General features: G+C 40.3%; 1 protein-coding gene across 2 annotated transcripts; it reads left to right on the forward strand.

The window, feature by feature from the left end:
• Window positions 1–202: 202 nt before the first annotated feature.
• GJA1 (gap junction protein alpha 1) lies at window positions 203–9,902 on the forward strand. Of its 2 annotated transcripts, none has more exons than XM_041469823.1 (2): window positions 203–816; window positions 6,817–9,902. In XM_041469823.1, the coding sequence occupies exon 2, from the start codon at window positions 6,829–6,831 to the stop codon at window positions 7,972–7,974; it is 1,146 nt and encodes a 381-aa protein (XP_041325757.1). In that variant the 5' UTR covers window positions 203–816; window positions 6,817–6,828; the 3' UTR covers window positions 7,975–9,902. The 2 variants fall into 2 exon arrangements, with proteins under 2 accessions (XP_041325757.1, XP_041325756.1); XM_041469822.1 differs by having other exon boundaries at window positions 204–816; window positions 6,813–9,902.
• The last annotated feature ends 2,270 nt before the right edge of the window (window positions 9,903–12,172 follow it).

Consider the following 12,172-nt stretch of genomic DNA (forward strand, 5'->3'; position numbering starts at 1 on the left):
GGGACAGACACACGCACACATGCACACACAAATAATAGCAAAAAAATATGTGATGTGTATCTTCCGTGGAAACAAACACACTGCTCTTGGTGTGTACTTTCATGTGTGCACGTAAAGGAAATTGACCTCGGTAAACAAGGCTGTGTTCACAACAAAAAAGTAGAGAGGGCTTGGGAGGGCTTCCTCTCCTGAATGGTGGCTAGGAGATGCAGCCTCCGTATCCAGAATGTCCACGCTGGTTCCTCATTAATGCCTTTCACTGCATTTCTGCCTTTCCCTGCAGTGAAACTCCTGGCACACCAGAGAGCCAACTTGTTGCATCTGTCTCAGGCGATCCCAGATCTGGTCACCGTGCCACCCAGGTGCCCCAGTGACCGGGGGCTGTGGGGCAGCTGCTGACTGCCCGTGTATTTGTTTTGTTACATCAGCAAGATGTAGTGCCATGCTCTCTGGCTTTCTTTTTTGCTGTGGTTTTTTGCTGTGCCTTCAATCCTCTCCCTCCTCCTCCCCCAGCTCCGAGCTCTCCGCCCGCAGAGCGCCCCTCCTCCCGGGCTGCCTCCCCTCCCTCTCCCCTCCTCTCGCACAGTCAGAGGCTTGAAAACTTATTAAAAGCTCTCCCAGTGTTCCAACTTAGAAAAAACTTTTACGAGGTATCAGCACTTTTCTTTCATTAGTGGGGAAGGAAGGATGAAAAATACAAAACAGCAGTAGACTTTTAAAGTTTAAATAGACAGGTCTGAGTGCCTGAACGTGCTCTTCCATTTTAGTTTAACCCTCCAAAGAAGTGCTCTGATCCATTTTCACTGATCAGCAAGGGTAAGTTGAAAGTTTCTTTTTTCATCATTTTGTGGATCCTTTTTCCTTTTTTTTCTGAAAATACTTCTTTTCTTTTTTCTTTTTTTTTTTTTTCCCTCCCCACCCTAAGTATTCTGCGTTATTGCGTTGAGGGTTGAACTTGTTTAAAAACACACATCTCTAAACAGCGTAGATTCTCTCTTAAAGCACTAAGTCCCAGCTTGGAGGAATTCTTTGCTTTCTTTTGTCACATTTCTATGCATTTCTAGAAGTGCTACACTTTTACAACTTGTAACCTTGTTCAGCCGAAGGAGGAACTGCGGCGAAGTTGCGAGTGCCGGGCTGTGCAGATTTGTTACTGCCACAAGCGATCTCTTCCCTCCACTGCTCTCGGGCTATCTCAGCTCCTTTAAGAAAAAGCCGAGGTGCGCTCTCCTCTGCTCTACCGAAATTGCATCAGAAGTTAGTAACAGAGAGACCTTGCCTTGGATGCGTCCCATTCCTTCCCCACACGTTTTGCTTTCATATGGAAATCCTGATTGATGCCTGATAGTTTGAGCAGAGTAAGCTTCTTAATTAGATGCCTTGTGAAGTGCTGCAGCTACTGAAGTGGTGACTTTCACGTGGTCTTCCTGATAAGTTTTTTTTTTCCTTTTTCTTTTAAAATAGATGTGATAAAATCCAGACACGGGTTATGGATTTTTAACCTGGTTTGTATATAGTTACTCTGTTTTAGCAACCTCAGTGAGGGATTTTAGAGAAGGAATGTGGGATATCATGATATGCCTTACCACGCTGGCAATGTCTGTGAAAGTCTTGAGTAGATATAAATGAAAATTTTCTAGGAAGGACTGTACATAATCCACATATGACACATTCCCTGTATAATAATACCTCAAAGACTTAATTGTCAAAATGCAGAGGGGAAAATACTTGAGCAGCATCTCTTGGAGAACTAAAAACCTTTTCATGTTGGGAGACTTGGAGTGATTCCTCATAGCAGTTGTTGCCTGCTGCTCACCAGTATTTAAAAAGAAGCACGAGCAAGGAGAAAAAAGAGCCTTCAGCTGAAAGACAGACGAAGCAGAGAGTCTATCTTATCAAGTAACACATGAACAAGGATATTGTGTGCTTATATCTGTCCTCATATTTTGCCTTGAGATAACCAGCAAGCCTCATGGAGCAGCATATTTCCTCTGAGGATTTCGTGTTTGTGTGTGATACTTATGACGAAAACCCTGGTAATGAGCACAAAAATGGGATATGGACACCTTTTGCCTGACGTCCGTTCCCGCGTGTGCGCGCGCGTGTGTGTGCGCATAGGGAGCGAGTTAGAGGACGTGCGTGAAGCTTTCATCCTGCCATTTTTAACATCTGCACAGCACACTACGCGGCAGAATTTAAGCCTCTAGTCTTTGGGATGTTTACTGAAGTGTTTCCTTCAGAAACTTCAAAGCCAAACACTGGCGCTGACCCACGATACCTACCAAGCACTCGAATGGCAGAAAGGCAAGGGGCAGCCTGGGATCAGGAGAGGGAAGAGAGGGATAGACAAAAGGGATTTGATTTGCAACATAAAGCTGAATGCTTATACACACAGGAGCGCAGACAGATTTAACACTCTAAAGTTATCTCAGCTCTCATATTATGCAAGCCCAAGAGATTAATTTTATTTGTCTCTGCAATGAACCAGGACCAAGGATTCCTGTGGGTATGGGGAAGGTTAGAGGACATTGAGCAATGCATTTGTTTCATTAGATACATTGCTCTCTTGCCCCCCAATCTCTTGCCATGGTTTCTCTTTCCCATGTTACTCACTGAATTTGCCTCCTGTAGTGGCACCTGGACTGTTGTTTGTGCTGTTTATGTACTTAGACATCCAGATTTCAAGATTCCCAAGCAGGAGCATCAGAGGGCCTGAGGCCCCCTCAGGGAATTCAGCGTTCCTTCCCTTAATTCCAAAGTGAGTCAGGAGAGGGATGAATCTGAGCATTAATGCAGAGGATAGACCTGACTTGTACAACTAGGGAATGTCTAAGTGCTTACAGTTGCCTTTGCAAATATGCTTTACAATTAAATTAGGTGTGGAGGGTACAAGATGGGAAAGGCAGAGGCTATGAGGTAGATCTGGTAGTGACTGACCACCAGCAGTACCGGCAGACAAAGGAAAAACCATTTAAAATGTTGTGACACTTTAAATTCTAGTTAATGCAACCACTTTGTGTGTAGCCTTTGTCCTGTGGATGAAATGAACTGACCTGCAGACCTATATATGAACTACACCTTCCCAAGAGAATGTCTGCAAGGCATTTGCTTATTTTTATAAGATTTTGGAAACTAGCCTTCCTTGTACCAGTAGGTCCAAACCAAATGAGCTGTACTTCTCAGCTTCTTTCTCTGCAATGCGTGTTACTTTTGGGAAATGCTCAAGCTGATTTATGTTCAGGGTCCAGAGCCTTCTCTTTTGTTGTCTAGGTGTGTGTGAGCACAAATAAAAAGAGAGAAAAGGTTGAAAACCAAAGCTCTGGCCTGTTTCCCAATTACTTCAGCTGCACAATCCCACTTTAGAGCCCACTCTAACCCTTGCTGCTCTTCCATCCACTGGCATGTGACCTTCTAACACTGTAGTCAGACCTAGGACATTACCACAGCACTCAGTTTGCATTATTCTTCTTGGAAAATATGAACCAGATGACATGATGAATGCCATCCATAAAAAATAGTTCTAGAATTTCTTAATTGTGGCTTACAAATCAAATGTCTTATATATGTGGTCATCCTAAACCCGTGCAGATGAATGCTGTCAGATCTCCTGCTGCTCTATGGATTTTTTCCCTGCCTTTACCCACACACAGTAGGACCTGGAAGAAATCCATCTTTTAAAGACTGCTGGATTTTAATTCTAGGCCAGCATTAGTCTGCCTCAGAGAAGGTTATGATCCTCTAAAGTATTAATCAGGAGGAACTCATGAAATGCACGTACTCATCATCAGCCATATCCTTAAACTCCCAAAGTAATGAACTTGTATGAATTGAATAGGCCAGCCTGTCATTCAGTGGACTCCTTTAAGTTATTTGGAAGTGTTAAAACAAGCTAAAGACCAGAAAGCTAAAGAGCTATTTTTAAAGGTTGTCTGCCAACCATTTCAAGCTAATTACAAAGCTAGAATACTTAAGTACCTGTTTGATACAAAACCTCTTTTTGTACCTGGTAAACAGATTTGTAATCGGTTAATAAAACTGGTCTTTCAGTGCCCTGAAAGTAAACAAGTTAGATCCGATGAATGAATTTTCTCTACAACAAAGCAAAGTACTGTGTTTCATAAAGCAATGGAATCCACTTAAGAAAAAGAATAATATATTTGTGCCACCACAAGGTTATCTGATTAACAGTACAATGTTTTGAATTGATGTGGGTTTTTTTATCACTGGCAAAGGCTAGCATGTAACTGATCTCTTTTTAAAAAAGTTGCTTTTCAGAACTACGTATGAGTAATTCAAGCATGGAATGTTTCCTCCTGGAGTTTATATTGCCAGCGGACACAAATGAAACTTAGCAATTTTGCATGCTGAAGCAAATTAAAAAAATAGGGAGTAAATTCTCCAAATACTGCAGGTGTGGGATTAAGTAGGTCAAAACTGAAGTAAATCATATTGCATTAATGAACCAGAGAGGAGTGTAATTAGAAAACAAACAACACATAACTGCCTAGAAATAACATATCCTCTGTTTTCTTAATCAGGCTTTCAATCTGAAATAACATTTAGACAGTAAAAAAAAGTACGTTGAGTCTGAGGAAAGTCTGTTAACCCAATAGTTTCTAGTCACTGGAAAGCTGACTAATTAAATCAAGAAGCTGTTTCTTGAAAAAGGCTCCTTCTGTCCCCTTGCACTAGGACATGGAGCAAATAACTTGCCTTTAAAACAAACTTCACGTGTTGTATAGTTACAGGCTGTTCTCTGTTTTAACAATCCCTGCCTGAGGAGGAACATGGTCACATTTCATTCCAGACTTTCCAGGGACCTCCACACTTCTCTGTCTAACTCCTTCTCTGCCACTCCAGCCCAAAAAGACAAACTCACTTTTTCTGGGAACGATGAAAGCTGAGGATGGCTGAGGGGATGTGTCAGAGACAAACATGCTCTGTTTGCTCCTCCCGGCAGAAGCTTCCAGTTTTAAAAGTTTGAAGCAGACCTGATCCTTTGATGGAGCTTCATTCATGAGAAGAGCTAATTACATGAGGAAGGGTCAACAGGCTGCAGTGGCTGCTTCAGAGCCAGCTGTTAAGGCAGATGGAGGAAATGGCCCTGGAATATTTTTCAGAGGTTCAAAGATAATTGGCATCTGAGAGCTGTCAGAGCGAGTACTTTAAACACTCGTCTCCCATTACTCTCTCAGACTCGGTGGCAGGAATGGTGTGTTTTTGTTTGGCATCTATTGTTATGTTTGAGTTTGCCAGATTTATGATATTGTGTTCCCAGTGACTCACCGCTTCTTGAAAGCAAGTCTCCTTGGTGCTAAAATTTCCCATTTTATGAATTATCCAAAAAGCGCATATTCTATAAATGACCTTCACTAGGGAATACATCCATGATGCAGTGGGGAGGAAATAATTTGGACATTATCAAAACTGTTAATACCAGGAAGGGATTACTCAGCATCCATGGAACCAATATCTGTGCCCTGCAGCATTCACATTAAAAGGGAAACTTAATGATTATTTTTCCTTTTAAGTTCCTGATTTCATATGATTTCGTGCTTTTTCATGTCGGGCAAGTTAAAATATGTTTTAATAAGATTGCCATCCTCCAGTTGATAAAAATCTATAGCGAAATTTGTTTTTCCTAGGAATCTAGAACATCAAGCAAATTATTTGATTTCTTTTATGTCATCCTGTGTGTTTCCAAATATCCAGAGAAGCTGCCTGTGTCCCAGAAACGAGCACTTTAAAACTCAAGTCAGGAAAGGCACTTTAAACTTGCAGTGTTCAACACTTGGAATGCAAATTACAAGCCAGGAGTCGCCTTACAAACAGAGCATATTTACCTTTTTTTTTCCTGCTAAATCTTTTCCTTTCAAAACAAAGAAGGAATTTAAATACAAAAAGATGCAAATACAAACCTGAAACTCCAATGAATTAAACAAATCACAGATAAACAGGAAACCAGTTCCTCCAATATTGTAACAAGCTCTTAGCTTTGTTTCATGTATTTACAATTTTTTGTTCCTTCATAAACCTATAGGTAAAGAATGTTTTCTTTGATCTTTGTGATGCAAATACTAATGTATAAGCTTAATTTAGACAGCAAATGCTTTTTCTGAAGTCTACTAGAGTATAAACTTGGCATCATTAGGAACTATACCCTTAAATGTATTACATACTATGAAGTTACAGGCAGAAGCTCAGTTTAATATTGCAATGTAGGAAAAACAGAGTGTATTTTGCAAAGGTAGAATTTTAGGATTGTGACCCTAATATTAACCTAAGGTAACCTATTGTATTTAGGTTATAATGTGGTTTGCTTTTTTAGTATCTGAAAGAGTGAACATAAAAATTACATTGAAAGATCAATCCTCACTGAAACTGAGAAATCTTTCATATATTCCTAGCATATTTAGGCAGTGCTACTACTTATTCCACACCCTGCTTCAGCTGTGTGTCACATCTGTTTTTCACCTGGGGCAGGTGTAGGTCATAGAATTGAGGATGCCATCAAGGAAGCTGAGCCAACCACAGTGGTCACTGAGGTTTATCATGGGCTTCCTGAAAACTGGAGTGAAATTGGGAACTTTTTCGACTGTGCTCTGAGACATTATGTGTTACTTTCTCTTTTCAGTTTCCCTGACTTCCCACTTCACCTGCGGACTTACTAATCTTCTGATTGTGTAAAGTACATTAATTACAACAAAGCTGACACCACTGCTCTGTTAGCACTGATCAGTGATTTAGTGTGTCAAAGGTATTAAAGCTCTGACTTAACCCTTGCTATTTTTTTCATTTGTGTCCTTGTTTAGCCAGCATCCTGTGAAGATGGGTGATTGGAGTGCCTTGGGAAAACTTCTTGACAAAGTTCAAGCCTATTCTACTGCAGGAGGGAAAGTGTGGCTGTCTGTCCTCTTCATTTTCCGAATCTTGCTATTGGGAACAGCAGTTGAATCTGCTTGGGGAGATGAACAGTCTGCATTCCGGTGTAACACTCAACAGCCTGGTTGTGAGAACGTCTGCTATGACAAGTCCTTTCCCATCTCCCATGTACGCTTTTGGGTTCTGCAGATCATATTTGTGTCTGTACCGACCCTTTTGTACCTGGCACATGTCTTCTATGTAATGAGGAAAGAAGAGAAGCTGAACAAAAGAGAAGAAGAGCTTAAAGTAGTGGCAAATGATGGTGTGAATGTGGATATGCACCTCAAGCAAATAGAAATTAAGAAATTCAAGTACGGGATCGAAGAGCATGGCAAAGTGAAGATGCGTGGGGGACTGCTCCGTACTTATATCATCAGCATCCTGTTTAAATCTGTCTTCGAGGTGGCTTTCTTGCTGATACAGTGGTACATTTACGGGTTTAGTCTGAATGCCATCTACACCTGTGAGCGAGACCCATGCCCACACAGAGTGGACTGTTTCCTCTCCCGTCCAACTGAGAAAACCATCTTCATCCTCTTCATGCTGGTGGTGTCCTTGGTGTCTCTTGCCTTGAACATCATTGAGCTTTTTTACGTGTTCTTCAAGGGTGTCAAGGATCGTGTGAAAGGGAAAACCGACCCCTACTCCCACAGCGGTGCCATGAGCCCTTCCAAGGACTGTGGCTCTCCCAAATATGCTTATTACAATGGCTGCTCGTCCCCCACCGCCCCGTTGTCTCCCATGTCTCCCCCGGGGTACAAGCTTGTCACTGGAGACAGGAACAACTCCTCCTGTCGCAACTACAATAAGCAAGCCAGCGAGCAAAACTGGGCCAACTACAGCGCGGAGCAGAACAGAATGGGGCAGGCTGGCAGCACCATCTCCAACTCCCATGCCCAGCCCTTCGACTTCTCCGATGAGCACCAGAACACGAAAAAACTGGCGTCAGGACATGAGCTGCAGCCCCTCACCATTGTGGACCAGAGGCCTCCCAGCAGAGCCAGCAGCCGAGCCAGCAGCAGGCCTCGACCTGACGACCTGGAGATCTAAGCTTCTTGATGCAGTACTTGCTCAACTACGAAACGACGTGCGTTGGAAGATGCCGTCAGTGCTGATCTTGTTCCAGTGGAGGTGGTACTTAACAGTCTCAAGCAGGAGATTTTAACAATCATAAAAGAAAAAAAAAGCAAAACAAACAAGCAAATAAACTTTTAAAATACTTGCTGGTTCTTTGGGGGGTGTGGGGTTGGTGTGGGGTGGTACACTACACATTGATATTTAATGTAGCTGGTTTAAAGAATTTAAATACTAAAAAAAAAAAAAAAGGAAAAAAGATAGGTAGTACTAAGGTAAAGGGCTGTTTTTCTAGAAAGGCTGTAAATATCTGAGTGTATGTGTATGTGTGTACTATCATGTTTGTTTCTAAAGATTCTTCTGTAATACTAAAACCCAATAATAACTGAACTCACCTTTGTCAGGGTGAAGTGCTACCTGAAGATGAAAATATTTTTCCTATTCAACATGCAAAAAAGTCCAGGATTGCCTCTGATCATTTCCCTGTCAAGAACATTCCATTCTTAGAAAGTGCACTTTGAAGGTAAACTTTCCTACATAGTCCTCCGGGTTGTTGGAAGGCTCCTGTGAGGACAATTTACAGTCTTTGAGTCGTTCAATTCAAATTTCAGGCATGGCCCACCAAGAAATTCTTTGGTCACCTGCTCTTCCAGCCCTTCATGCAGGTGTATTTTGTGATGTGCATAAATGGGATGGCTCCACACATGTGGAACCAGCAACGACACAGTCTTGCCCACAGCAATACTTGTGTCCTGCTACTTATGTAGAGTCTCTTTAGTATTATATAAAACACAGTTGGCTGCCACTTGCAGATTTAAGCATCAAGACAAGCAAGCAACTGCCTTTAGTGAATTTTATCACACCTTTATGCGTACCAAGGGTGTACGTATGTGTGTGGTTGTGGAGGTAAAGGTATACACAAAACACCCTCAGAAGCATAGGCTGAGAAATAAACGCACACAGGTTACTTGCAGTTGACACTTTCTCATGGATGTTGTGAAGATCTGGGCCACTATGGTGTTTACATTCTCTGGTTCCTTCAATGTAAGTGAAGCACACGTTGTTATATTTTTTTTTAATTCTATAAAATATTTTCCATGTATCCTAAATGGATGCTCTTTTAAAAATAAAAATAAAAAAATCTAAAGGGCCTAATCCTGGATGTCTTGCTCTGGAAAATCTCTCTTTCAAGTTGTTGGGAGTTTTGCCTCAACAAATCTGCAGGATCAAGCCCAAGATGTAGCGAACCATGTTCTTGCTGGCATGAATGATTTTCTTTTGTAGAAGTTAGGGGTGGAAAAGACCCATTAGGTCATCTAGCCAATCTCCCTGATAGGTAATAATGATGCTTGAATGATAGAAGATGTAGTACTGTAAGCAAGCTTTAGTCTTTTATGTGAGAAACTTAGAAGAAGTGCTTTGTGCTGGATTAATAATAAAATATGCCTAAATGGCTTTTGCAGTAACTGGTATTTTTCTTGTTCTAAATATTCACTTTTGCTGAACTGCAATGTTCACTGAGTTTGACAGTTAGGTCTTTCTAGATGGCTCTAGCAACTTTAGTGTTTACAGTTAGATTATGTTTGAAATGCAAGTGAAGTTGAAAGGATTTTTAAAGAGTACAATTCTAGCTAATTTATTTGAAATATATGCTAAAGAAATCTACCAGTTTCTTCAAATGCATAGCCTCTTAGCTGAACACAGATTCACCAAGGAAATACATAACTTGGTTTCATTTTGCAGCAACACAGATAAATTGTTTCATTTAATACAATATATTAATTTGTTTGACATTCCATGTTAAACTACTGTTGTCTTCAACTTCATTGCATGTATGCAACCATAGTTTGTCAGATCATGTTGTCTGGAGAACATTAGTCAATAAAGTTTTAATTTAGTATAAATACATTTGCTAATTGTCTTTTACTGTTTCATATGTCCATAGATATATTTAGTTTCAGTCTGATAATCCAAACTCATTCCTCCCTTGTTCATTTTCCCCAGTCACTGCATTTCAGAAGCATCCTTTATTTAATCCATCTGGATTTGTTTTGAACTGAAGTTCCACAGGGCCACATTCAGACACCCTCACAACAATCGGAAAAACAAGCATTGTCTCTGCCACTCCTGAAACAAAGTAATGTTCAGCATGAACAAATCTTGCTAAGAGTCAGAAAATGTATATTTATTTGCAAACTATTATAAAAATTACAGTCCTAAAAGATTGTCACATAATTTCTCAAGCAATTTTTATATATGGCTTAGATTTAACATTATGAAATCATTGCATCTTGTTTACATTTCCCCATGTCATCACATTGCTCAAGTGACAGGCAGTTTCAATTTCTGAAATTAAAACCTCATTTCTTCAAGCTCATTAGGAGAAAGGTACTGATTTTGATAAGGCTAGGATTTTGCATGTTGCTTCTCCTGCTTCACCTTTTATGTCCCCATTACTAATAAAGTCATATAGTGCTTGGCTTTTCAGGATTGGACTCTAGATGTAAGGTGGTTCAACTCTTTCTTTTATTTGAAAAATGAAAATATAATGGTCATGTGATTATCATAAAAGGTTTTACTTTCAAATTTTCTTGTTATTTTAAGTCCAAATTCTTCCCCTTCTTATTAGTAAAGATGGGTGAAAAAGCAAGGCAGTGGTAGTGGATTTATAGCTCTGAGAGATACTACAGAAGTACCAGCATGAGGAATTACTCCTTGAAGTTTTCCTTAAATAATAACGAGTCATATTTAAGCTGGCTTGTCCTAGTTCGTCTGCACAAATGGAAGGGCATTCCAAGCATTTTGTAAGGATCATGCCCTTGGAAAGGTGGACACCAAAGCATTCACAGAAGGGCTCACCCTGAGATAAAATGCAGTGTCTCCTAGACAGGCTGAATGTCAGGTATGTCCCATGGGGCATCTTGGACAACTGAAATAATTTAGTGCTTTAATGCCAAGGCTCTCTGAGTGATTTTTTTTTTTTTTTTTTTTTTTTTTTTGGGGGGGCAGGGGTGTGCATGTGTGTACATGTGTAGGGTAAAGACATCCCAGAGGCTATTTTTCCCACCTAGATTTATTTATGGGAATGGCATTTATTATACACTTCAAAGTCATCATAATTTTGTATGCCATTCATCTAGTGCCATTCATCTTTAGGCTGTTTCTCCCAGTGCATCCCTGCAGCAGCATTTGCTTTGTCTGCAGGTGACACAAAATAAGCTGTGATACAATGCTAGCACACATTTCTCAGCCTTTGTGGAAGGACATGTTAGATATTGATTTCAAACTGGAAAAGATGCAAAAATACAATCTCTGAAAGTAATTAAAAACATAAAACCCAAATTCACATCCTGTTAATTATTTTAAAATTGTGTTTATGTTTTATGTAGCAGTATTTTGCAAAAAAGGCAAATCATCTTAAGTCTTCCACCCTATCCCAGCAATCTGAAATGTTTTTAAGGAGTAAAGTTAGAAGGAAAAGTTACAGACAGCCTAAAATCTATATACATATCATGTAATTTCAAGATGTTTTAAATACTGTGAGCACACACTGAAGGTTATTTCCTAATTTAGAAATTCTATTTCCATATTTAAAGTGGAAACTACAGTAATAGCTTGAGAACCGGAACAAATTATGTGAGTGTACCTTCCTCAGCCACTGAAATCCGTCACTTTTAAGGAATGTACTTGTGTCACTTGTCCAGAACCACATCTCCCACATCTGTCTGCAGCAGTCCTGTACTACTCAGCAGCAGCACACTGGCTCAGCTGTGCACTACCACCATGCTGTCTTTCCCTCAGACTTTCTCTACAGCTTGGTATTGATTAAAACAGAGGAAAAAAGAATAGTGATGTAAGGAGTAGAGTTTTTCAAGTCAGATGTTGGAGTTCTGAAGTTACCTTGACTGGTTAATCCAGAGTTCTGAGTATGTCAGATCAAAAGCTCCTCCAGTTTTGGTGGTGTCTGTTTTTATTCTGCTGAGACAGAATACCACTTTTAATCCTTCTTGTAATTCCTCCATGATTGCCACTGCTCTCTTTTCAAGAATTTAAACAAAGTAGGGCAGAAAATAGGATTTATCTTCCTCCTGTAGAAATTTTCCTTTCTATTTACTCCTAATCCAAATCTAGCTGGACTGAGTGTTCTATTGAGCTCGACATTTAATCTGCTGTA

This window comes from Pyrgilauda ruficollis, unplaced genomic scaffold, assembly GCF_017590135.1.
Source record: "Pyrgilauda ruficollis isolate IOZ18807 unplaced genomic scaffold, ASM1759013v1 scaffold24, whole genome shotgun sequence".
Lineage (NCBI taxonomy): Eukaryota > Metazoa > Chordata > Aves > Passeriformes > Passeridae > Pyrgilauda > Pyrgilauda ruficollis.